Source organism: Triplophysa dalaica, chromosome 3 (genome assembly GCF_015846415.1).
Source record: "Triplophysa dalaica isolate WHDGS20190420 chromosome 3, ASM1584641v1, whole genome shotgun sequence".
Lineage (NCBI taxonomy): Eukaryota > Metazoa > Chordata > Actinopteri > Cypriniformes > Nemacheilidae > Triplophysa > Triplophysa dalaica.
The window spans coordinates 4,438,918-4,466,016 of record NC_079544.1 but is presented as its reverse complement, the minus strand read 5'-3'; the positions used below and the strand labels follow the sequence as shown (position 1 = coordinate 4,466,016).

Below are 27,099 nucleotides of genomic sequence, written 5' to 3'. Positions count from 1 at the left end.
AATGCTACCCCACCTAGACTTGAAATATTGTGTATAGATGCATGCTTCCCTTTGATCACAGACTTGTTTTACAGAGATGAACCCTTGCAAGAATAATTGATATCTGAACAGTAAAACAGTAAGTTATTTAAAGTAACTCTGTTCATTGTTGCTTATTATTTTAATAATAATTATTTGTTACCTAATTATACTCCTTAATATGTGTATCTTGATGCCACGTGAAGGACAAGCCATGTATATAAACACTCGGTTTAAGCAGCTGTCCTTGGGTTACAGACCACACAAGGTCTCCTTCGAAGGGAGTAGGGCACAGGGATGCTTGCTTCCGTTTGGAAAAATGCCCAAAATGTAATTACTGTAGGAGAGCGAGGGGGCGCGGCATGTGACGTAGGCAGCGCGCTCCTCTGTGTACGTCTGGACAGCTTTCTACCAATGACGATGTGATGGACAATATGGCGCCTGGTGTAGATTTAGCTTGTGAACCTGTCGTTGTCTAAAAGACCGGCGATCCAACAGGATGAACCTCTGCGCCCAATACTTGCGGTAAGTTTAAGTAAAGATAATCGGACTGTAACCGGCGACCGAGTTCGTGGTTTTATTATTGAGGCCAGATCTGGTTGGTCGGATTGTTGCTTGGTTAGCATCGGCTGTCAGTGCTAGATGGCAGGCTAGTTAGCATAATAGCATGTTGTCGAGACACGAAACTGAATGCTAGCAGAATGAGCAGATGTTTTACTTCAATGTTGACTCGAATGCTTGATAGAATTGTGTTTAAGCAAAACGTGATGTTTAATAAAGTGCACCGAGGACAATACGTGTATCCGTCTACACATCTGACGTGAAAGTGTATGCTAGGTGTTGTGATGTGTTAGCCCGTGTTAGCTACAAACATACCGCTGGAGGAAGTCAGAAAACAATCCAGTCACACATGCTCGCTGGTTACTGACCACATTGCTCACTCAAGATTGTAGGTGAATACGTTATTTGATTTGATTTGGCTTGAAATAAAAATACTTTTATGTTTTCCTAATGTAAAGAAATTGCGTAGCTGCTGTAGTTAGGGCTCCATTTTCCTTTCATTTCAGGTTAAATAATTCATTGCCGCGTTGGAAGAGATGCGACGACGTAACTTACTGATATTGTTTTGGCTCTTTGGTTTTATCAGAATGTGACTGTTGTTTTTTGGCATTTTGTTGTAATCGTGTATTCATAGTTTTTTTTAATCTTCATATCATGCCCAGATATTAACCTGTTCGACTTGGGCAAAGATCAGTTTATTTGGTTCAATATGACAATTATTTTTGAAACGTCTTCGTTATTGTCAGCCACCGAAATCGAGTCTTGGGATCGGTGAGGTTAATGTTTTTTAAGCTGATGGCGTCAGTAACCTTGAGTTTGCTATCAAAACAATGTGAGGTGAATGTGCTGAGAGAGATTGTAAGTTATGTAAAACGTGCTGTATTTCTTTGCCGCACGAAAGTGACAAATCCAAAACGATATCAAAACGTTTCAAAGCGTTTCTTTCGCTCATTTTTACGTGTTAAGTTGTTGTAAGCGGCACGTTGTGAGGGGATGTCTTGTAATGGAATGATGGTGCTGTCGCCATAGTGATAGTGAGCGGAGACTGTGGATGGTACACGACTTGGTATTTCGGCTTGATACTTGCTGAAACGGTTGAAGAGGAACATAAAAGCTGAAACATTATTTTTGTATTAGTTTCTGTTTGGGTTTTGAAGCATCATATCAATTAAAGCTGATGTCTAGGTGAGGGTTTACACAAACTATGGATCAACCACTGACTTATTCAATCAACCTCATTGTGATCTCAAGTGACATTCACCTGTTTTTATATTGGGACATGAGTGGGCAGGTGTTTAGTTAAAGAATAGTTAATCCAAGAAGAATATACTCATAAATTACTCATCCTCATCAATCATCACCACAAATGCATGTGGTTTTCTATCTTCAGTTAATTAAAATATATATATTTTTTATGTAAATGTAATGAAAGTCCATGTTTTTTAATTGCTGTGCTGATATTGAAAAAGCAATGTGGCCGGTTAAAGCCGCGGTCAGACTTGACTTTGAGCATGCGAAGATCTTTCGGACAGTGATACGTCTATCTGTGCAGCGACCGGCAGAAAACAGCAGCACATTCAAATGACCGAACAAAACAGCGTTTTTCCAAAATTGCGTCACTGTTACTGTCTTCCTGGGCACATGAACGTTCACGCTAAAGCCTACATCGCATGCTAATGTTATAACACGTAGTAGTTATATAATTTTCCATTATTGTTGATTATCGTCTGGTATCTGTCTGTTGTTATCGACATCTGGAAATTTGCGAGGTATACGATAACATCGTCACATAGCTCAGCCCCACATTATATTATGTTCGTAGTGGACATTTAAATGTAGTAAATAATGAATAAACCCCTTTTAATGTGACAAATGTATAAGATTTTTTTTGTCAGGTGCTTGCTTTGCATTCGAGTTGCATTTCTTAGGGAACAAAGCACTAATGCGCTATATGGTGAATGATGGGATTTATCTGCCAAATGCAAAGATTTGCGGATGATAAAAAAAATCCAAATATTGTTCGATTTTAACATCCAGGGTGATACGTTTATCACACGATACTTTACCTCAAAGCTCCAAAATCCACACACATCCTTGTTAAAAGAATACAAATGACTTGGCTGGTTAACAAATGTCCTCTAAAGCAAACAAAAATGTGTGAAAACAACGTTTTAAACTTATTAGCAGAAGTGAAATTTAAAACAAAAGCATACTAGTGCATGTATATGTAATGACATGTCGATAACTCAGACTTCATAAATCTCGCTGGTAAAATAAAACATTTAATTTGTTCTTGTTTGTTTCTGCATAATCTGTATAATCTCTGGTGACATGGAATGACAGTTTTTGGGGGAAATAAAGATTTGTTGAGGTGTGCTTTCCTGTTGCTCAGTGGCTAGAGCATGGCAGTAGCAATGCCAAGGTCATAGGTTCGATCCCAGTAAATTGCTCAAAGTCCGAAACAAATGTATAGTACAATGCAATGTAAGTCGATTTTGATAAAAGCGTATGCCAAATGCATAAATGTAAATGTATTTAGTCTTTCAAAATGCCTTTTGCAAGCCGTTTTTTCAAAGTATCAGCCTTTCATATTTCCATTTTCCATAAAAGTACCAGAATCTGTTTCAAGACGCTGTGAGCCCATTACTTTTGGCGATTGTGGGGTCATGATCCCAAGAACCGTTGCGTGATCTTTTTCCTTGATCTATGTGATCAATGGTCCCATAAGATCAATCAAAACCACGTCCAATATGACCCAGAGAGTGTCAGAATGCACCAGTGCAATAGTGCGGTCTTGCAATAGACAGGTGTTCAAAAGACCTCTCCAACATCCCTCTATATTACCTACATTGAAATGCGCTTCCAGGCTCCATCCGATCTGCTGAGACCATCACAATGTTATCACTTAACTTATCCAGAACAGTCCTTGTATGAAAATTGTATTCATAAAAGTATTTTTGCCGTGCTATATTACTTCTGCTTTGGGCATCATGAGTGTTGTAGGCTCTTGTATGATTAGTTGCTTGATATGTTCCTTATCAGAAGAAAAATGTTTGCTAAATCTGATTGTAAATCTAATCTTGTCTCATGCAATATTATTAATCTATACTTTTTTCCGGAGCAGGCAGGCAGAGGCCCTGAAGGCTGACATGACAGGTATGGCCTATCAGTGCAGTTTCATCTCTTGTTTACCGTGTTAGAAACATATAGTGATCATCTACAATATATTTTGAAATGTCCTGTATATAAAAATATGAATATCCTTCCAAATATTGAAAAATCTCTTTCAGTTTTATTTGTAGTAATAAGAATTTGAATGATGTTATTAGATTGGGGATTTTATTTAAGAGATTGCTCGCAGTCTGTTGCTGTGTTTCATATTTGTCATCCTACCTCTGTCGCTCTGGTAACCATGGCATTGAATGTGGTTACTAGGGCGTCTTTTTCAAAGGAACTGAAAGGCGGCCATAGTCGGAGTCACGTTTGACATGTTCCTCCCTGTGTTTTGTGCAGATTCAAAGCTTGGAGCGGCGGAGGTCTGGACATCACGACAGGCTCTTCAGGATTTATACCAGAAGATGTTGGTAACAGACCTGGAGTACGCCCTGGACAAGAAAGTGGAACAGGATCTGTAAGAATGCTAATAATACACATTGATTCACATACATTACATGCACAAGCAGGCATGTAGGCATGCCTCTCTCAGCTTTTATCCAATGATTTCAGCTTTCATGTAGCTCAGTGGTTAGAGCATGGCGCTAGCAACACCATGGTCATGGGTTCGATCCCAGGGATTGCAAGTACTCAGAAACAAATGTATAGTATAATGCAATGGAAGTTGCTTTGGATAAAAAATGCATAAATGTAAATGTTGTTGACTGTTATTTTGTTTTCTAAACACTCGTGTTTCCAGCTGGAACCATGCTTTTAAGAATCAAATAACAACACTACAGAGTCAAGCTAAGAACAGGGCCAACCCCAATCGAAGTGAGGTGCAGGCCAATCTCTCCCTGTTTCTCGAGGCAGCTAGCGGATTCTACACACAAGTAAGTTTTGTTTCGGTTGGATGCAGATTGTGGATGAAGAAGCTGTGTGCCACATGACCAATTGTCATGCTTTTGTGCTATGTCATTCTGCCCTCAAAAATGAGGTTCTGCAGGAGATCCAATTTGTTTCTGGTTCTTTTCAGCTGTTGCAGGAGCTGTGTACGGTGTTTAATGTGGACCTGCCTTGCCGTGTGAAATCGTCACAGCTTGGCATCATCAGCAATAAACAAAGCAGCACCAGCGCCATCGTGAAGCCCCAGCCCAGCTCTTGTTCCTACATCTGCCAACACTGTCTCGTCCATCTTGGAGATATCGGTGAGCTTGCTCCAAAATGAAAATGAACTAATCAATAATTGAGTAATGTCTGAGTAATGTTTGAATAACGTATTCAAGTCATACGACACGGCTAAAACGAAAATGATTGTTTTGTTTTAGATGTAATGCAATGTGTATACATGATTTAATGTTAAAAAACGCTGTATTTTCCACATACCGTGAAAAGCGAGGTGTGCTATGATTTGCCAGTTAGCCAGTGCGTACTGATTGGTCGAATAATGCAAGCGTGTGACGGAAATGTAACGCCTCTTACTATATTTGGGTTCCAAAGGAATTGTGCTGACAATACTGAATTATGTATACATTTGGGCGGTCATAGTCAACTCATACCACAAACTGAAGTGGATTTGTGGGGTGTGGTTACACGAGTCGTTTCTAGGCAGGTCAGGGTGAGCATTCGCTTTAAAAAGAAAGCATCTCTTGTTCCGACACTTACATTTTTGCAATTTTACGTGTCTAATACATGCATGGGCAACTCGTAACACACCGAAGACCCAGAAACCACGTGTTCGCGCCATATGACCCCTTTAAAAATCATAGATGTGTGGCTCTGAAATATGTCATGTGTTATAAATAAAAATAGCATTCATGTTATGCACTGTGTCTTACTGGTTTATTTGTCATTTTATGCAATCCACAGCGCGCTATCGTAACCAAACCAGCCAGGCTGAGTCGTACTACAGACATGCAGCTCAACTTGTCCCTTCTAATGGTTTGTGTCCGTTTATTCAATTTTCACACGTCCTCATACACACGGTTTACGGTTAGAAAAAAAAGATCAAAAACCTGATGTTTTTACTCTTTCAACTCCCAGGACAACCGTACAATCAGCTGGCCATACTGGCCTCCTCCAAAGGAGATCACCTCACAACAATCTTCTACTACTGCAGGAGCATTGCTGTCAAGTTCCCCTTTCCTGCTGCATCCACCAACCTGCAGAAAGCTCTTTCCAAGGCCCTCGAGAGGTCAGATGATATTCCTAATGGGTCTGCAGATATGGATAACTTTCAGTACATAGATTTACAAATTCGCAAGCCTGTCAGTACTGTCAGTTGGACATTTTAAAATGAGCTCGCATTGAATCTGGAGGTACATTTTGGATGAGGTAAATAAATGATTTAGTTGTTAACGCTTCATTCTTGTGTTTCCTTTAACCTCGTACAGCCGTGACGAGGTCAAAGCAAAATGGAGCGTGTCTGATTTTATCAAGGCCTTCATCAAGTTCCACGGCCACGTTTATCTCTGCAAAAGCCTGGACAAGCTCAACACCCTGAGAGAGAAGCTGGAAGAGCAGTTTCAGGTACGGCCAAAAACGCTAGGCGTTGAACACATCACAGATGACTCCAAACAAAACACCGTGCTCACTGAAACATTGTTGACGGATCATCTTTCCATGAGTTCTTCTGACGTTCTGTTTATAAATTGCCCTACAGAGACTGATTCTCCAGAAAGCCTTCAGCTCCCAGCAGCTGGTGCACATCACGGTGATAAACCTCTTTGAACTGCACCACCTTAGGGACTTCAGCAACGAGGCGGATGAGCAGAGCTACAGCTCGGATGAACAGATCAGCTGGATCCAGCTCCTCGGCCTCTTTAGTACGCACCGCTCTGTTACTCATATCTAGGGAGTGATGGTGTTAAAGAAAGTGACGATTCGATCGTTCAGATGTAACCGTCTCACGAGCTGTAGTTTGTGTTGGTGTTGTAATGGAATTGTTTTTTCCTTTAGTGTCTTTCCTGGGAGTGATGCTAAGCCGTGCTTTACTTAATAAGAACCGAGAGGAGATCACGGGGGAGTGCCCGCTTCCTGCTATCAAAGTGTCACTGGATTGGCTGAGGCTGAGGGCCAACGTGTTTAATGAAAGTGCCGTGGACAAGCGACAGCAGTAAGAAGCTTTTTCCTTAATACCTTATGTTTGCAGAAACGGAAATAAGTTATGATCTCATAAATTTAAGAAAAATCTCTTTGGATTACTTTGTGATGATATTTAATATGGTTCTTCCTGAGCCTGTATTCTGGGCTATTGAACGTTGTTAAAATGACACGTTTTTGGTATCTCGCAGCATCTGGCCGTGGCTGGTGTCCATTTTGAACAGCTTTCAGCCGAAGGAGGAGGACGTGTCAGATGCATCAGGTATCACACGCTTAAATTGGAAATTGATTTTGATTAAGTCCACATAATGCACTGCTAATGTTGTGACTGTCTTTTACAGTGATTCCTCTGCCCGAGGAGTTTGAGCTGCAAGGCTTTCTGGCCCTTCGGCCCGCACTACGGTAACCCTTCCTTAGCATTTTATATTTTCTTGCTGGAATTGAGCTTTTTCATCTGTTAGCTGTATTTGATGTATTAATGTTGTTGTTCATGAACATTCCAGGATGCTAGACTTCTCTAAAGGACACCAGGGGGTGGTGGTTGGCAAAGAGAGCCTGTTAGTTCATGACCGACACCAGAGACTTGTCAGCCAGGGCAAGTGGGTGGCTGACAACCAACCACAGTGAGTCTTTGCTTCTCTTTTGTTTTATTTTACTCATGGCTTCTTTCATCTATCTTTCAGTTTCCATATTTCATTACAACTTTGTTAGGTGCAAGAGGGAGTTACTGAAATTTGCCTTGGTCACATTTGACATCTGCCTGTTCAGCAGTAGAGATACATTATAAAGGGGATTCTCACAAAATCCTGGTTTAAAGTGTAGAAAAGGATTTTCCTAAAAACACTTGCATTAACAAATTTCCAACACAATTTTTAGGAATTGTTGAATATAATTAATTTTGAACTTTTTACTGACCTTTTGACACAATTTTTAACATTTTTTTTTAAAGAAAAGGGCCTTAAAAATTCATGGATATATCATGGAGAATATCATGGATACTTATTATTTTCACTATATCATGATTTTTTTATTGATATATTCTACATTTTTTATGTCATCTAGTAGAATATCTAATGTTCTTTTTTAGAATATACAATTTTTACTCTGTTTAAATTACAACGGATGATACATTCAATCAGACAAATGTGGATGTGTTACGGTAATGAGAATTTCAGCAAAAAAGGCAATAAAATACCTAAATAATTCATTCCTATGTTAAAGGCATGCTTGTGCAAGGTAGAGAAAACTGTTATGTTTATCATATCATGTATTTATGCATTGTGTAACAATTTGCTTTTTTATTAAAATCTTTATTGCCATAATGTTTTAGTTGTTTGGTGAGAATGACCCCTAAACATGTATTACAGTATTACAGTAAACAATCTGCAATGTATACGGTAACAAATGTACTAATAATAGAGAGAACATAGATGTTTTCACCTCGGTTTTGTTCAAATATTTGTCTTTTTCATACTATAAAAGGTTAATCTTAAGTCATTGAGTATGTTTTATCGGTTAAACATTATAAACACATAATGTGCGCAATAATGAGGATTTCTTCATCGCAACAATAAATAAATAAATCACATCAATCTTCATGTACAGTTTTAAATGCCTATATATTGTGTAAAACACATCCCAAATGGACCAAAATATACCAAGTTTGTTACCATTTCTAAAGCAAGACATGAGGTCATTTTGGTTATCCATTGAAGAACTGTAAAATTTGATTCTGTTTTCATGAACATGCGCTTACACCGTATTTTAGCCTCCAGCAGACAAAGATTTAGCACAGGCTCATTCAAATATTTTACTCAGGAGCGCGATGTCATTTTTCCAACAGGTTGATCCAGTATCGCATCAGTGATGGCCTTTTGCTCTTCATCACCGACATCCCTGAGATGGTGGTGGAGGAGCCACAGGAGAAAGACACACCTGTACTCCAGGAGTCATCTAACGGAGAGCAGACACCCAATGACAGCACCCAGGGCCTGAAGTCTGTCCTGTCTGTCGGGAAGAACCAGAACAGCGTTCTGGACGCCAGCGAAAGACCCGTGGTCACGTTTAAAGAGAACATCAAACCCCGCGAGCAGAGCAAAGAGCTGAACAGGAACTTGCAGCAGAGGGATGCAGTGAAGGACAGAGCCGGCTTTAATAAAGGAAATGGAATACAAGCGAAGACCGAGCAGAAGAAAGAGGGCAAGAGGAAGAGTGAGGTGAAGAAGACCAGTCACGATAAATCAATAGATGTTGGGAAGCTGGTGAGATTCGTTCAAATTTCATTTCACTCAAAGGTCACCTCACGTGCGACTATAAACTTGACTCTTGTTTTGTGTGCAGGTGAAGACTCAGACTGAGATGAGGAAGACACCAGTGTCTGAAGCGAGGAAGACTCCGGTCACACAGACTCAGACCACATGCTCTTCTCAGTTTATTCCCATTCACCACCCTGGAGCTTTCCCTCCTCTGCCCAGCAGACCAGGTATACACACACACACACACACATACACACACACTAAAGGTGCTAGACCAAAGTATTTATTTATCTGTGCTTGTGTTCTCAGGTTTTGCTCCACCTGCTTATGTGATTCCTCCTCCTGTGGCGTTCTCCATGAGCCCGGGCTTCACCTTCCCCGCCGGTGTTTCTGTCACCCCCCCCTTCCTCCAGACCGCCTCCCACCCTCAGTCTGCTAATCAGGTGCAGACGGGCAAACCCTCACACATTCCCTACAGCCAGCAGAGGCCATCCGGCCCGGGAGTCCTGAACCAGGGTCCTCCCCAGTCTCAGCAGCCTCCTCCCCCTCAGCCATCCCAGGCCTTGCAACAGCCTGTTCAGCTACAATTACAACAGCAGTCGCCCACCAAGCAGAGCTCACAGCTGGGCAAGAGCCCGCCGCATCTTCACAGCATGCAGCAGGTAATGCCACGTGTTTGTGCCGAGGTTTTCCCGACAGGATCTTATTAGATCACTGCTTGAAAAGTGAACGCTGCTGCTAACAATCTTTCTTTTGTCTCGGTAGCCTTTCATGCAGGTGACCGAGCAGGCGGGTCAAATGTGGAACCAGCACCAAAATCAGCCCAGCATGCAGAAAATGCCCATGCAGATGCCGGTCAAGCCGCCTTTCTTCATGCCCACCCAGGATCCCATGAACCTCTTCGATCATCCCATGAGCATGCAGCCTCCTCAACCCAGCATGGACAAGAAGATGAAGTTTCCGGAAGTCAAAGTCCAGGATTTCTTTTGGGAGCCTTCGTACCACATGGGAGGAGAGGGCAGGGGAGGAATAATGGACAGGATGGCCAAACGTCAGCCTGGAGTCTTCTGCCCCGACCAGGAGAACATGCCCAGAGGCCCTTCATACGAAGTTAGTCATTTAATCTACATTTGAGCATTTTATCTAGGAGAAGAATGCTAAACATAATACCGTCGCCCTGTATACTGCAGACATTGTAATTTGAGTAGCGTCTACATGTGCATGGTAGGCAGTTTTCAGTATACAAGACACGCATGACCTAGGGTAGGTTTCAAAATGTTTGCTGAAACAAACTGCGGTCAAATGTGTGTTATAGACCATTTTCAGCATCGCTTTCAGACAGCTAAGAGCTGGAACATTTATATGCAAATAAGAAATGTATATCTGACTTCACAATGTAACTTGATGGTGTCAGGAGTAGTATGAAGTACGCTTCTTGTTTTTCACTTAACGTTGCACATGCACTATTTCACATACTATTTTAAAGTAAGTATATCAGTGTGAACACAGCCTGCTCATCGTTCACTTTTAGTTCCCTTTATTTGTGTTTTATCTCTTATGATTTATGTCATGGTTTTGGTTCTTCAGCATATACTATAGATTAGGGCTGAAACGATTCCTCGAGTTACTCAAGTAATTCGAATACAAAAATATCATCGAGGCAATTTTTGTTGCCTCGAAGCTTTGCTTAATCCATTTAATTACAGTACACACGGAACACTGGGTTTCCCCACGGACCATTATTACTAACGCCCGCTAAACTTTATACATGTTACAGGGCTCTCAAGTCTCACGCATTCACCATGAGACACACGCATTTTAGTCTGTTCACGCGCTCACACGTATTTCTCTTGCTGATAAATAAGTGATAGCTTGAATGAACTGCTATTTTAGCATATTTTTCGAGTGAAACTTGTTTTCCGGCTGCATCGAGTCCATAAAAGTAGATGCAGAAAGTGGAATCCTGGTTCCTGTTATTTACACATGCCATCTGTCTGTTCTGCGTGTCTGAGTGAATAAACTGCACAGTTTATCATGCAACAACCTTAATGCTCATGTATTTGTCTGCGTCTTCGCTTTATGAGGACATGAACATTTGAACGAACATTTTATTGTTTGAGTGAAGAAACAGACATACTAAAAAATAAGCGTCTTTCGACAACCTATCAAAATAAAAGTCTGTTTAACTCTGTATTTAATGTGGACAAATATATTACTATTTAGTAGTAAAAAAAGAAAGAAACTAACAGTATTTTAGATAGACTAAATGCATCATGCGTAAGCTGAAGTTAATTATTTACCTTTGAAAATATTCTTTATATTTTATTAATGTTTTTAATTGACACATTTGTATTAAATTGCATTTTGAATGTAAATGGCAATGTTATGTATTAAATGGTTTAACTTTTCACAGATATTATTCTTAGCAATTTCAGGAATACAGTTTTGTTTCAAAAAAAGGAAACAAATAAGTTGTTCATTTTAAGAGACCTGTCTTATTTTTGTCTTATGTACTTAGTATTGCTCTTTAGTAAAGAAAAAATATTTATTATCCGAATACCCGATTAATCGATGTAAAATCAGTAGAATACTCGATTACTAAAACAATCGATAGCTGCAGCCCTACTACAGATCATTTACAAATGCCTTCTATCTTATCGAAACTTGATCTCAGCGAGGTCTTGATGAGATGTGGACGCTTTCTGATCGTTCATCTTTTTCTTTTCTAATACCACATCTCTACAGACCCGTTCATTCCGAATGATAGTAACTATAAATGTAAAATTTATCCACCGATAGCTGATTATTCAGATTGATATCTGCCGATTCTGAAGATTCAATATTGTTACGTTTATGAAAGTTATTAATTCATATAATGACTAATAATATTGAATATTAAACTGTTGATGTTTCTTAACAGCTTCTACATACAGAGCACAAATTCATTGCATTTTCATGTCCTCATTTGATTGACGGGATATTTTGGCCCTGGTCATCGGCCGTTTTTTAAAATAACTGCAGATTGCTGATCATGTGAAAATTGCTTTAATTGACTGATACCGATTATTGGCCGTTATATTGGTGCATATCTAGCACAATTTTAAAGGGAAAATTTGTATTTTTTTTAAAAACGAATTCAACCAAGTCCATTGAAATTGAAAGGTTTATTCATTTAAAACGTGAAACTGTGACCAAATCAGTTTATTTGGACACTAATATAGTCATTGTTCTTGGTGTGAACAGGCCTTTACTCTTCAGTAAAGATGTCAGTATACGTGAGATATGAGAGATATTTATTTTTAGGTGCTATTGAGTCCTTTAAACCACATTTATACCCCCAGAAATATAGTTTGATGCATACTTTTTGGCCAACAAAATTATTGCAGTGATAAAAGGAGCCTTTTGATTGGCTTACGCAGAAATCAGTGTGAGAATGGAGCAGATCTTCCCTTACTTCCTATTTTCTTACATCCTGTTTCTCTCATCTCTCTTCCCTTTCCCTCTCTTTTCCTCCTTCCCCGTTGTTCTTCGTCTCTCACTAGGACAACAAGAGCTCCCCTCTTCTGCCCCCAGACCTGTTAAAGACTCTGGCAGACTTTGAGGAGGAGGAGGAGCTTCTCTTTACTAAACCTCATGATTTCTACCAGGCCTTGGCCGGTCCTATTAGCTCTGCACCTGGACGAAACATCTTTGTATGTAGCTTTCCTCCTTTTATGTCATAAGCTTGGAGTGGATGGACTTTTTCATTTGTTTATAATACAAACACTGTGACGAAAAAACCTTTTCACACTGTGTCATGTTAGACACACCCATTCATTTTGTAATACTTTGTGAGATTTTAAGTTGATAAGAATACAACTTTAGATCTAGAAGTGCTTTAAGAGAAATTTGAAAAACCGATTCAGTTTGGACTGATAATCTGTGTACTGTATGTAAATATGTATAAGTAATAAATGAATATGCAAAAGCAATACACTATTACAGTTTTCTGCAGTCTGCTCAGAAATGACCTGATCTTATCTGTATATTTCAGTTTTGGAACTTGTATTTGTTTTGTTTTGATGTGGTTAAAATGGTTTTGCTTCATCTGCTTTTTTCTCTGTAGCTGTCAAGTCAGTCAAGGCTGGATAGTGGATCGGATGTGATCGGTCCGTCCTCTCTTCTCCCTCGATTTTCCATTCAGGTAAAATGACTGTAGTCCTCACTTGTGTTATGAACCTAAAGAGTCACCAGGTGGCAGTGATTTACTGTGTTTTCTTGAACACACTGTGTTTGATTTACTGTGTTTTCTCCTGTTGGTTTTTGGGTGGATTTGTTATCTCTTATGGATCACAAAGTAATTGCCAAAATTCACAAAATGAAAATGCATGTCCAGTTCTGGCTTACAGAATTTTATGATCCCAAACACCCCTCTTCTCTCCATTACTACCCGCCATCTTACCAATATAAGTGAATGAATTTCTGATAAATAAAAAAATTCAGCTAATGATTCGGATTTCTTTTTTTTCACAGGAGAGCTACCAGAACAGCATTTTTAGCGAGGCCTACGGTAAAAACATGCCCCCTGCGTCTAAGCCAGACGCACCCATGATGCACCAGGAGCCCTCTCTCTACTCCCTGTTTGAAGGAACTCCATGGTCCCCTTCACTTCCTGCTAGCTCAGGTATTGTAAATTATTAATTTTGTTATTTTATCACTTTGTACAACAAGCAGGTAACGCAGAGTAATTTGAATAATATCTCTAACGTCTATTGTTTTAAATAGATCACTCGACACCAGCCAGTCAGTCCCCTCACTCTTCCAACCCAAGCAGCCTGCCTTCATCCCCTCCCACCCACAGCCACAGCTCCCTGCCCTTCTCCAACTTCGGCCCCATTGGGACTCCCGACAGCAGAGACCGCCGGGCACCTGACCGCTGGAAAGCTGACAAGACCGGTAATACTGCCAACTATCTCACTGAGTGCATATGATGCTGTCAGTTTAGGACTGGCTCTTACGAGGAAGAATGTAACTTGTGGTGGTTTTATATTCACTAGGTGTGAGTGGCTTTGGGTTGGACTACCTGCCTTCGGCTTCGTCCTCATCCGTGTCGGAAAACAGCTGGCACCAGGGGGCACCAACCAACAGCTGGGCTTCCCAGGACATGCCAATGGAGGATTCCTCTACAGTCCTCCTAGACAGTTTTAAGGTACTGTGGGATGTTCCCATGCATTTTTTCTGCAGATATCAAGCTTCATATATTTGTAAAGCATCCGTGAAACATTGCAATAGCTGTCTTTTTGTGAATTATATTTTTTTGTTTTCAGTTTTATTATAATATATATATATATTTTTTTTTTTTTTGTTTGTTTGTTTTTATAAATTAAAACTTAATAAAACTGAAAACAAAAAATATAAAATTGAGATATGGTAAAAATGGGTATAAAAATGATTTTATACCTATATTTAAAAAAAAGAAAAACCGATCTGTTTAGTTTCTCCGGCTATATATATATATATTTATTAATTTTATTTCAATTTCATGGTTACCAAAGTTAAATATTTAGAAATTTTGTTATGTGCCGTTTCATTTTATTTGTTTATTTTTTATATTGCTGTATACTTTACTTCAGTTTTTTTTTTTGTATATATATTTACATAACAAATATAAATTTGTTATTTATATAACAAATTTATATTATTTATATTTATATAAATTTATATTTATATAACAAAAATGCTACTTCAGCAATAAATTGAAGTAAATGATTTTTTTTCCAAGTTATATTCAGAAGTTTTAAGTATCAATAAAATCTTGATTTGGGGATCACACTGTGATGTCACGAGTTTGTTCCGTTCACGTTTCCGTCCTTCTTTCTCTTTACGTAGTCAATCTGGTCGAGCTCTATGATGCAGCCCGGTCCGTCTGCGCTGGAGCAGCTCCTGATGCAACAGAAACAGAAGCAGCAGCGCGGCCACGGCAACATGAACCCGCCACACTGAGAGTCCACGGGGAAGAAGCACTTGTGTGAAACACGATTCAACGGAAGAGGTGAAACACCACAAGCTCCAATCGGAAATTTCCAGCATTACCTGCGCGTGGAGGCTGGAGACGGCGAACGATGCGAAGCGACAGGCTCAAAACGAACCGCTCGCCTGACCGACGGGGGACGTGCAGCCCTCTTACTCTCCTCTAACTCTCTCACTCACTCTGTCTGTCTCTCTCCCCGTGCATCTACGGCGACGAGGGCGTGCGAGCGCCTGACCAGTCACGCCGCTCAGCACGTAGCCGCTGCAGAACACTGACTCTGAGGGAAACAACCTTCCTCTCTGATTGCCACCTCACTTCCTCTGGGGGTCAAAGGTCATTCTCCTGTCTCATCCGGACTCCTTGACTACAGACTCTGGACTAGATGCCCTCATGCCGCCTGCTTAAACGGCTCTGTGTTACCGACACGCAGAGAAGGTGTTTGTGCACGTGTGTGTCAGAAAAGGATGTTTAATGGTGGGCAGGAGTGGTACAGCGAGGGACACAAAGAAAGAAGGACTTTTTTCGTCTTTTTATTCCAAATCTGGATTCATTTTCTCGGAGGAGGGATCTGTGTCGCTGTGTAAAAAAAAAACAAGAAAAAGTTGGATGAATGAAGGATGAACCTGTTCTTCTAGAGAGCACGCTGGGATATTAGAAGATAGATTGACACATGGATTATGATGTTGTCATGTACAGTCTGATTTGTAAGAAGTGTTTGGAGAACGGGACGAGGAAAGTCTCACGTTGGAACCATTATGAAGCTTATTATAGCAACATTGAAGCTCGATCAGTATCAAACAGAGCTGGGGTTAGACTATAGATGTAGGACGTAGTATCATTAGCTGCAATAGAGACTGCAATTATTAACAATACTGTATTTTGTGACTTGTTCTGTAGCAGTTTTAGCTCTCTGAAATATTATTCAGTAAATATGTTCAATAGTTTACTGCTAACGGGTGAGTTCATTATGTGCTGCCCGTATTTCCTGCTCCTCCCTGTTTTTTTAGCATCTTTACGCTAGCTTTACACGCGCGACGCGTCTTTCGTTCATGTTCTGCCTTTTAATCGTTTTATCAGCTCTCTTTGTGCCTGGTCTGTGTTTTCTCTTTTCCTTTCGTTGTTTTTTGTTCCGTTTCATTTATATGGATTGTTCACATCACTATCATGGTTGGCACTGTTGGGAATAGCTAGACAAACGGGTCCGTCTCTGTTAGCAAACAGGGATGGAAGCCAGGGAGACCGAATATGCATTCTCTGCAGCCGCCGTACGCAGTTCAAAAGCCACTGAGAACTGCGCTTGGGTTAACGAAAGACATCCGACAGGACTGTAGAACCGTTAGCGTGCTAGTAACGCTAACTTTTCGTATAGCTACCGCTGCGCTTAGCACTAAGAAACAGGAGGAAGAGCGATAGCCCTGCTGCTTTACTCTGTAATGTTCTTATAACGTATATTATTGGCTGCCTCAGGTTAGCGGCCCCGGATGTAATGTTTTCTCTCATACTGATTTTTCAGTAGGTGATATAGCACTGAGTCGACCTTTTAAGGTTCTCTGAGCTTTTTGGTTGGTAGAAATGTTTCGGGGCCAGGGGTAGCGTCGAATAGGCTGGGATATGTATAAAAAGGTTCACAGTTGTTATTTCTTCCTGGTTGAACAGCAAAGGCAAATTACGTTCGGCGAAGGTTACACGACAGACGTAATCTCTTGTATGATGAGAATAAAGTGTGTTTTTATTTTTGAGTAGAGAACATTTTATCAAAGACAAACTTTAAATGACGTGTCTATTTGCCGTGTGATTGTGCTTATCTCTTGTTGCATTTAAAATCGTATTAAAAATAGAGGTATAAATAATCAAAGGAACCTTAGAAGTTCGGTTTAGGTCAAATTAAAGATTTGAAAACGTTTCGACGGGAGCCTCAGGCCCCGTACTTTTTTCCTTTTCTAGAAATGTTCAACAAGGAGTTTCAGAAGTCTGTGCTCCGATTGGTTGGTTGCTGTGGATGCCTAACATTCTTTTTTTGGATGGACTCGTGGTGCACAGTCTTGTGAATGTGCTTTAGTTTTGGACGCCCTGTATCTCACTGCATTGTAAATGTGGATTCCCCTGTTGTCCAGCATCCAACTTTTAACCGTGGCTTCTGTTGTGACGTACATTACCATGCTGATCACAAGGACAACAGCCTTGCGCCTTTGCGCCGTAATATAACATTCCAATGGTAAAGCTAAAAGAAAACACTGAACAAAACAGACAGCTTTTTACAGCAACTGCACAGGTAAATTTACCACTAAGTAAAGTTCTCCCAAACTTAAATTCAGTCTGCCACTCCTGAAATTCTGCATGAAATACATCGTTCAGAATGCCTTGTGTTTTGAATGAAGGAGATATCGGGTAAAGTTTTTTCTTTGTTTTTTAAGAGGAATTTGTCAGGGAATAATTGGGGGTGAGGATATCTCCTTCTATAATGGGCTTGATTTGTGTTCTTGTCTTTTTGTGGACACTTATAAATGCTGACATCAGCTATGCCTTTAATAAAATAAACCATGTCCTCATGTGTGAAGTCCTTGAGTCTGTTTTTGTTTACGCACAGGTGTTTTTGTACTGCAGCCATACCACATGATAATACCATGGTACTTTGACACACACCATAGTACTAAAATTCATGTAGCATATAAATTATATGGTTCTCCAATTGCTTCCAAGACACCTACAATGGTACTTTATCTTCCAAGTTTTATATGATAAATTGTATTTATGAATTACATTATAGTTTGCATTTTTGCAGCAGCAATAAAAAGGATACTTGCAGAATACACCATGTAACATACTATATAGACCAAATTAACTCTTTGGGAACCAAATATCCCCAAAATAACATTAGTGAACTATTCCAGTACAAATCATAAATGTGACCCTGGACCACAAAACGAGTAACACGGGAACATTTTTAGTAAAAGACAAAAGTACATTGTATGGGTCAAAATTATAGATTTTTCTTTTATACCACAAATCATTAGGATATTAAGTAAAGATCATGTTCCATGAAGATATTTAGTAAATTTCATTCCTTAAATATATAAAACTTTATTTTTTTGAGTGAATGACCTTCCACAGTGCCCTTGACTAACAACTTCAAAGGCAATTTTCTCAATATTTAGATATTTGTGCACTCTAAGATTCCAGAGTTGTAAACGGTTGTATCTCAGCCAGATATTGTCCTATTCTCACAACTCATACATCAATAGAAAGTTTATTTATTCAGCTTTCTGATTATGTAAAAATTGACCCATAAGACTGATTTTGTTGTCCAGGGACACAAACACTGCACCCATACAACTACTGTGGAAGGAAACTATAGTGAAGTTTACTGTAAATCACAGACGTGTGCATTGTGAGCTTTCTGTGCTCTCTAGAAATGTTAGAGAATGGGTTTTTAACCCTCAGCCTCTCACCGCTTCCTGACAGGAAACCAGAATGGTTTGAGATCAGCTTACCACATATGCCAGCTGCCTTATCATCTTTCTCCTTAATGCAAACTCCATTGAACCGTTTTTGTTACTGAATATTTCAGTGTGTACTCAGTACCACACTGAGTGAAACTATGATAAGCCTTTACATAAACTCAAAATGCATGTCTGTTTCCTACTGGGTTGTTATTCCTGCCAGAGCTTCGATTGTTGCCTGAAAGCCTTCATTAGCCCAATGTACCTGTCATTTTAAATTGCATCGTGTTACATTTCCAATTGCGATGTGTCTCACTATCCCAAAGTACTTGGGTCTTGTTACAGTATGTAGTTTATTTAATCTGTTCTCACATCCCTAAAACAACAATAATCTGTACTTTATTACTGCATGCCAGTACTGCGCATTAATAAATAGAACTTTATTTAATTATAGTAGAAAAAAATAGAAATTTATGCCCCAAAAAATGCCCCAGAAGCCCAATTAGCGTATTTAGGAGTATATTTTAAAGAACACATAATTCCTATGCTATCTTTCTATACATTTACTCTCTGGGGTCTCCAACTTGCAATATTTTTTGCAGTATTTTACTTTAAGTGTAGTCTGTTTATAGCATCGTGTTAGTTTTTTACATCTGGCGATTGAATTTTACACAGAGTGTAACAAAGAGTGATGCAAATCTGAACCAGAACTGAAATTAGGACGACAGACGACTCGAGTCGAACCCTTTCTTTCCAAGCCAATAACTTTGCTATTCGTTCTTTTTCGGCTTTACAACTTGGCAGACTCTCAACGCAACTTTATTTATAAAGCGCTTTTTATAACTTCCATTTTTACAAAGCAGCTGAACATGAGACATATTGACTGTAAGCAAAACCACTGAAGTCATATACCTGTAAAAACAAGAAACAGTTGAAAACACAGAAGACTGACAAACCCACATACAAAAGCTCCACACACACAATATACACACATCGACAAAGACACACACACACGGACGGACACATAGACAACCACTCGCGCACACACAAACACAGACAGACACGTACTCACAGTGAAAGCACACATTTAAGATAAAGGAGAGAGAAACGCAGGTCAAATATTCAACAGACTATAAATTCCTATATGCAATATTAATTATGTAAAACTTAGAAAAGAAATCTAAAGCAGGCCCCCCAGCCAGGCAAATAGTGCAAAACAGTATGCAAACGGTGGCGAGGAACTCGAAACTCCAATCGAGAAAAAAAAAACTCAGGAGTACCCAGGCCCAACCAGGGGATTCCAGTTCCCCTCTGGCAAAAGCTGCTGCCTCTGCACAAGCTCAACAGTGCTTGCACGACTAAATAAAAAATAAATAAACTTACTAATAAGGTAAATTATAGATTTAAATTTTACCAACTGAAAGGATGCCTGAGAGCGTAATGCACGTGGAGGACTGTAATACAATAGAAGTTCGCTCAAATACTGCGGAGCTAAACCATGTAGGGCTTTATAGGTAATAAGCAAGATCTTAAAGTGAATACGATGCTTTATAGGTAACCAGTGCAAGGTTGTTAGAACCGGGCTAATATGCTCATACTTTTTGTACTTGTAAGAACTTTTACTTATTCTATTGAGGCTTTTGGCTCATTATCTGACATTTGCAAGTTTGCTGAAAGTAATACATATATAAAGCCAGTTAAGGAGTAGTAGGTATACCCAAATATGGCATCTGAGATGTGTACTTCCCTTGTAAGGTGAAGCAAAATAAATGCAACATACAGATCAGCGGCATACAGTTATTCAAATATGGCGGCATGTTGATAATATTAAATGTCATGGGTTCTTGTGTCTCTCTCAATACAACAGGTTAATGACAGCAATTCACGATACATGCGATACAAAGCCAATGAGCTTTTTGGAGCTTCGGCAGGTTTGCCAACGTAACATGATAGCATTTTATTATAAAATTATACAACTATCTAGTGTTTTATATCTGGGATGACTTAATGGTAAAAGGAAAAGCTTAAAGAAAAGTATTAGAAAATTATTTTGATGGGATTTAAATATAACACGTTACATTTTCGGTTGTCACAAAATACAGTATTATTTGTAACAAGTATATCTATAATTATTTTGTATTATATCGTTCATTTAAATTGTAGTATTTTTTCACGGACAGTTGTTCATTATCATTTGCTTATATAAGTGTATTTTCAAAAAACTCTTTAGAAATGTAAAGTGTTAAAAACTGTTAAGTAAATAAGCATTTGCTTAATGTAAAGAAAAGTTTGCAGCCAGCGGTTTGCCCTCATAAATGTTATTCTAAAGATGTTTCACTTGCTATTCTGTGAACAATTTCACACAACAGTAGGCTGTGGGTTTTTGTTGAGAAGTGTGTCAGTGTGGATTGGGGTACCACAGTGATTCATTTCTGGTTTGGACTCGTACAAAAACCTTTGCGTGAACGACGCAGAGCTCAAATGCCTCTCGCTGCTCAGAGTGATTCTTTCTAAACTGCTTTGGATTTTAAAATACTTAAATAGATAGAACCAGAAACTTTTTATGAAGACATCATTTATATTTTTCTCAAGGAAGCTGTGTTTCTGTCATTTTTGACATTAGACAGCCTTTCCACATAGTGTTTAATCCAGCAGGTAGATTTTGTGCTGGTGTTTTCTGTCGTGTGGGGACGTACCACAGTGACACATTTATCATAGTGCACTGTACAAAAACCGATAGCCTTGTTATTTCTGCTTTATAACTAGATGTATAGATTTAAACATCAACAGCCTTTTGACTGAATGGCTGGAGCATCACAGGTTGAATTCTTTCAGTTTTGTTGTCTCTTTTTCGTACGTTTTCGTTGCTGCAACCTGCATGTGTTTGAAATAGAGCGGGCACAGAACGAACATGGCTGTTCACCCTCAACTGGAATTACTGCTCAAAGAAAACTTAACCGGACTAATCCAACTGGATATTTACGTCATCAGTTCATATCGCTTCATAATGTGTTTTTTGGAGGTGTTGGGATGATTTCTGTTACGGAGGGATATTGTCAAAGGGCGGAATGAAGTGCAGATCCCCTAACCTTTGGAGATCCCATCACTCTCACCGTTATACCAAGTAAGTAACTTAACTTTCAATATTATTGCAATGCAGTTCTTCAACCAACACAGTGAAAACATGAATTTTGATCAGTTAGTTTTAGCTCATGGGGCTGGGTTAGGTCTCTTTGTTAGTCCCAGTGTTGATGTCGGTTCAGTAGCGTTTTTGTAAGGCGTACGCTAGCAGTGCATTTTCAGCTACTGATCCCTTAACATTCGGAACGCCGATATCCCTCACCGTCGTGCCAAGTAAGTAAATCATCTTTTAATATGTTAATGCAGTTCTTCAACCCATGCAGTGAAAGAGGAATTTTCGTCGGTTAGATTTAGTTCACGGGGCTGGGTTAGGTCTCTTTGTTAGTCCCAGTGTTGATGTCGGTTCAGTAGCGTTTTTGTAAGGGGTATTGGAGCCGTGGATTTTTAGCAACTGATCCTTTAACATTCGGAACGCCGATATCCCTCACCGTCGTGCCAAGTAAGTAAATCATCTTTTAATATGTTAATGCAGTTCTTCAACCCGTGCAGTGAAAGAGGAATTTTCGTCGGTTAGATTTAGTTCACGGGGCTGGGTTAGGTCTCTTTGTTAGTCCCAGTGTTGATGTCGGTTCAGTAGCGTTTTTGTAAGGGGTACGGAGTCGTGGATTTTTAACAACTGATCCTTTAACATTCGGAACGCCGATATCCCTCACTGTCGTGCCAAGTAAGTTTTTCTGTTTAAGCTTCTACAATATGCTAAAATGTGCATGGGTTGGAAACAAAAATTTCAGTTCTTGAATTGATGCGTTCAGCTTAAAATGATCACAAACGAAAGCTGATTTAGCTTGTTCCTCCGAAAAAAGCGTTTGTGTCATTTTATTGTTTGTAGCCTGAGGTTTTCTGCATGAAATGGTTGCAAGGACCGCATTGAAGTAATGATGATATCTTATTCTGTGTGTGTTCAACGGTGTTGTCTTGTACAGCTGCTTCGATGGAATGCAAATTGTAAAAAGTGAATTAAAATGATTATGATTTGGAAAATGTAAAAATGTAAAAATGCTGATTTTGTATTTGTACTGCGTATGTTTCGGTCTGCCTCAACATCCATTGTGCAGAAAACGCAGTCTTGGTAAAGGGTTGAAGAACTCTTAGAAACTCTTCATCCTTCTTTCCACAGAAGATGTACCGAATACTCCTCCGACTCTGTCCATCCTTACCAGTGTACAGGGTGAAGGATCAGATATCTGTCTGGCCGCCGGGTTTTTCCCTAAAGACAAGAAAATGATTCTAAATGACGATACTAACGCTTTGGATACCAGCAATGCTGCTTTGTTCGAGAACGGCCGTAACTATTACTATGCTGGTTTCAACAAAGCCAGTATTCAAAAATGCAGAATGGATGGAAAAGAGGCTAACAAAGCAGAAATAGCTCCTGACAGTCCTGTGACAGGTTTGTACTTAAGTTTGTTTTAATAAGGGTTAAAATATTAAACATGTGTTTGTTTAATAGCGTTTAAAAAACGTTGTTCTGGATAAATGTTTTTCTGCAGCTGAACCGTCTGAGAAAAAGAGTGTTCAACTGGATTGTCCACAAAGTGTTTCTAATACTTCAGTTTCCACTAACACTGGTTAGTAATAAAATGCACGGTCACATTTGTTGCAAGATACGTCAGTAAAGATGTGTTATAAATTCTGCGTTTGAATAATTATTGTATAATATATATATTTATATACATATATACAGTATATATAATTCAAAGTAAGTTTAATGAGCTTTATTCTTTTGTTTTTAGGTGATCCTAAAATGAACTCCGTGACCCTACTTATGACAGGTCTGAGAATTCTGCTTGCTAAATGTGTTACAGTCAATGTATTGATGTCTGTCAAGGCCATCATAGTTTAGAAGATAAATACAGCTAAATATGAATTCAGCAGATATGAATGTTTATATCGAGCCACAATGTCAGCTTTGCATGTCTTTTGTAATTAATGTTACAGAGATCAAAATTATATGTAGATAAAATAAAATATGTTTTGTAAACTTTCTTGACTTGGATGAATTCCTGAATTAAACTTAATGCTTTGGAGTTATATTGCATTTTATGATTTTGTTACAAACAAGTGAAAGTCAGAAATGGAGTATAGGGTGATTCTTAATTTTTTTACAAAATGTACAATGTATTTTTACTTATATAGCTAATGTTGTTACAGTCTGTAAGACTTTTTGCTCCTTTGTGTCATATAAGATTGTTTTAATTTGAAATAAAACTTTTACTCAAATAAAATGGCTTGATGAAAGAGAAGTTTCATTTGAGTATGTCAAAACCACAGTTTCAACAGCACATACGTGGCAGAGACGCACTCAACCCACACTTTCAGATTAAGATCTACTGCTCGCTTTGGCTTCCAAGAAATTGTGTGTTTTGTGACTTTTTTTCCACCGTGTGAGAGACAGCTGTACAAAAGCCTTAAAGCTGAACACCACAATTTGTGAGGTCTATTAGATTACTTCTTTTTTACGTAAATTACTTAAATTGATTTAAAAAAGTCAATAATAATAAGTACATACATAAAATATGCTCATACCACTTTGTTAGGCTATTGATTCATTTTTATAAGACACATGTTCAGTGTATTATGTCTTGTGAGACGTCAATGTCACTAGTTTTTTATGTTATGTTAAAATCACCTAGTTTTGTCAACACATTATTTCTTTGTTCAATCATTTACATTAAGATGAGTTTATAATTAATAAAACAATTTGACCTTGCATACATTACCCAAAAATGCTCACCTTTGAGTTGTTCCAAATCTGAATAAATGTTTTTTTTCTGATAAACACAGAGAAAGATATTTGAAGAATGCTTATAACCTGACAGATTTGCCTCCGTTTGACTCCCATAGTAGGAAACATTACTTTTTTTAAAATGTCTAGTTATAAGTATTCTTCCAAATATCTTTCTCCGTGTTCACCAGAACAAAGACAGATTTGAAACAACTCGAAGGTGAGTAAATGATGACAGAATTTTCATGTTTGGGTGAAGTATACCATTATGCTTAAAGTGACTATGAATAACACTGCCCTCTGGCGGTCCTTATTTTTAATGTTGCATTTCAGCTCTGTCTGTTTTTCTTTGTAGACTTGAGTGACTCCTTGTGGCAGTATCGCATTGATAAACATACAACATTGCTTTGACAAAAACCGAAATAATTTGAAGACACTTTACAGTAAGTTTCCATGACACATTAGTTAACATGCACTAAATATAATTTGCTAATATTTGTAACAAATTCAAATGCGTGTTCACATCATTGTGCATTAACTAACTTTGTTTCATTGTATTAGGACATGATATAAATTAGCTATAAGTGATATAGCTATAAGTGATAGCTTAGATTATTAAAAGCCTCAAAGTATTTTATCTTTTATAGTTAAGTATTGTTAACAAATGGAGCCTCCCATAAAATCAAAGTCACACATCACAGGTACACTTTCATACTTCAAGCATCAATTCCGAATCATGTCTCGAAACTTGCTCAAGGTAGCTGTGTATAACAAATATACAAACAGCTCTAGTAGAAAAACAAGAGATTATTTTATGTTATTCTTATAAGCATTACTTGTACAAGGGTGGTGTAAAAATATTAAGGTGTTCCCATATGTCACTGTAAAACTAGGCCAGTAGATCACTAGTCTCTATTTTAAGATGAGAATTGCCATGTATACCCCATTTGAAGTGATATCTTTGACGACTAGGCTACATTTTCAGGGTTGTATATGGCCGGTGTAATGTTAATACTTTGGTTTCAAACATTATTTGAGCAAAGTGTGCGATGCGCGACTTAACTCACTGACATATTTAATACATTGTTCATTACATAGGAAGTGCTGAATTATCCAAGGATCTAATAAACAGCCATTCAGGTAAGCGATTTACCTCACCCGACTTTCAATTGATGTTTGAATGAAATGCGATTTACTGTACGAGGAATTATTAATTTTATATGATGAAATTTAAGCACCAATGCAGTTTTATTCGTGGCTTTATTTTTTTTCACATCATTAGAATAAATAATAAACTTAATTTGTTGACAATAAATTGGGACATAATCCTTTTTATAATAAAAAAACACCAAAATATAGTGTATTGATTATTTAAGGATATTATCACAGAGATGGAGCGTAAAAAGTATCTTGTTAATGTCTGTCCTGTGTGAAGAGGTTTTCTGTCTGGGGATGCAGCACTGTGGTCGTCTGGTTCTGGCTTCAAGTTCTTTATGGGATCTGGAACAAAGTTAATTGTGCAGTCTAGTGAGTATTCTCTTTAATACTTAATATTTTATGATAAAATACTCCTTTTAGAGGATGAAAACACTTCCTGAAATGATAGTTTAGCTTTTCTTTAATAAAAGGTAGTGTACCAAACACGTTATGATAATAAAGATTATTATAGCTATAGTTATTTAAAGCTTATGAATGAAATGTTTTGTGCTGTTAGTTTTCCAACTAAATTTGCACAGGAATATCAGTCAAAATAGGGGATTTGCTGTTGAGGATATTTGTCATGGGGTTTAGTGTTGTGTGAATAAACAGGGGCTCGATAAGATCATCTTTGGCAGTGGAACAAAACTAAGAGTAGAATCAGGTGAGTTTTATCATCTCTGTGACTTTTGTCGTACAGGTAAAGGAAAAATAAAATGCCTATAAATAAAAAATATCATAATAGCTTTTTTTAAGGTGAAGTACATATAAAACAAACTACAAAAACTTAAAAATTCTGCATTTACTGATTTAATTTGCTGGTTTATATTATTTGGTAAAGTGACAAAACATTTATACATAATGAAACATTGTTATTCTTTAATCATATCCAGTCACTGAACAATGACTAGAAAAGTTTTAAAAATGACACTGAAAGAAGTCAATTTAAATATTGTATCTTTACAATCATATAACGGTATCTTTTTGTAGTCTTTAAACTGGTTTTCATATAAGTTGGTACTCGGAGTGTTGAGGGTGTTTTTGTTAGGCAGTATAGCTCTGTGGGAATAATGTTGGAGTCAACAAACTTATATTTGGCCAAGGTACCAAACTCATTGTGGAATCAAGTAAGTTGTATTTCTTTGTCTAACAAAATGCAAAATAATTGAAGTCACTGAATTCAGATGTAGAAAATAAAACTTTCAGGCCTGCTTTAACCTTTGCATGTAAATTAATATCTGTGTCAAATCAATGAAATACTTTTATTTAATTTGGATTTAATTGTTATTTCAGAATATTTATATATTGACTAACTGGGCTTGGATTTTAGTAGTTAGTAGTTAATGGATTCTCAAACTTATGCAGTAACATTTTCCCAGCAATGAAACTAAGCAAACTTGTTATGAAGTGAAATTAATTTATCTTTTTTGCAAATCAATAATTATGCTGATATTTAATAAATCTGTTCAGATAGGCTTTCTTGTAACTATCATCAGT

At 38.2% G+C, this 27,099-nt stretch overlaps 3 protein-coding genes across 7 annotated transcripts in view; all 3 read left to right on the top strand.

The window, feature by feature from the left end:
• The first annotated feature begins 404 nt into the window (after window positions 1-404).
• Window positions 405-17,648, top strand: smg7 (SMG7 nonsense mediated mRNA decay factor). 2 transcript variants are annotated; one of them, XM_056743254.1, is made up of 23 exons: window positions 405-543; window positions 3,704-3,735; window positions 4,093-4,210; window positions 4,493-4,625; window positions 4,769-4,940; window positions 5,602-5,673; window positions 5,776-5,926; window positions 6,126-6,261; window positions 6,395-6,557; window positions 6,691-6,847; window positions 7,026-7,096; window positions 7,176-7,236; window positions 7,338-7,457; window positions 8,678-9,095; window positions 9,175-9,316; window positions 9,399-9,751; window positions 9,855-10,199; window positions 12,632-12,781; window positions 13,195-13,272; window positions 13,602-13,752; window positions 13,854-14,024; window positions 14,126-14,277; window positions 14,958-17,648. In XM_056743254.1, exons 1-23 carry the CDS (start codon window positions 518-520, stop codon window positions 15,069-15,071), a joined length of 3,486 nt encoding a protein of 1,161 aa, XP_056599232.1. In that variant the 5' UTR covers window positions 405-517; the 3' UTR covers window positions 15,072-17,648. The 2 variants fall into 2 exon arrangements, with proteins under 2 accessions (XP_056599232.1, XP_056599233.1); XM_056743255.1 differs by lacking the exon at window positions 12,632-12,781.
• Window positions 17,649-20,922: 3,274 nt separating this feature from the next.
• Window positions 20,923-23,661, top strand: LOC130417919 (uncharacterized). Of its 4 annotated transcripts, none has more exons than XM_056743775.1 (4): window positions 20,923-21,663; window positions 22,798-23,070; window positions 23,171-23,248; window positions 23,414-23,661. In XM_056743775.1, the coding sequence occupies exons 2-4, from the start codon at window positions 22,902-22,904 to the stop codon at window positions 23,521-23,523; spliced, it is 357 nt and encodes a 118-aa protein (XP_056599753.1). In that variant the 5' UTR covers window positions 20,923-21,663; window positions 22,798-22,901; the 3' UTR covers window positions 23,524-23,661. The 4 variants fall into 4 exon arrangements, with proteins under 4 accessions (XP_056599753.1, XP_056599755.1, XP_056599754.1 ...); XM_056743777.1 differs by lacking the exon at window positions 20,923-21,663 and adding an exon at window positions 21,675-21,893; XM_056743776.1 differs by lacking the exon at window positions 20,923-21,663 and adding an exon at window positions 21,920-22,119.
• A 93-nt stretch (window positions 23,662-23,754) lies between these two features.
• Window positions 23,755-27,099, top strand: part of LOC130416627 (M1-specific T cell receptor alpha chain-like) — a 47,708-nt gene continuing 44,363 nt past the window's right edge. Inside the window, exons 1-4 of the mRNA XM_056742284.1 lie at window positions 23,755-23,759; window positions 24,784-24,848; window positions 25,504-25,545; window positions 25,843-25,932. Coding sequence (XP_056598262.1) covers window positions 23,755-23,759; window positions 24,784-24,848; window positions 25,504-25,545; window positions 25,843-25,932 — 202 coding nt within the window. The remainder of the gene's footprint in view (window positions 23,760-24,783; window positions 24,849-25,503; window positions 25,546-25,842; window positions 25,933-27,099) is intronic.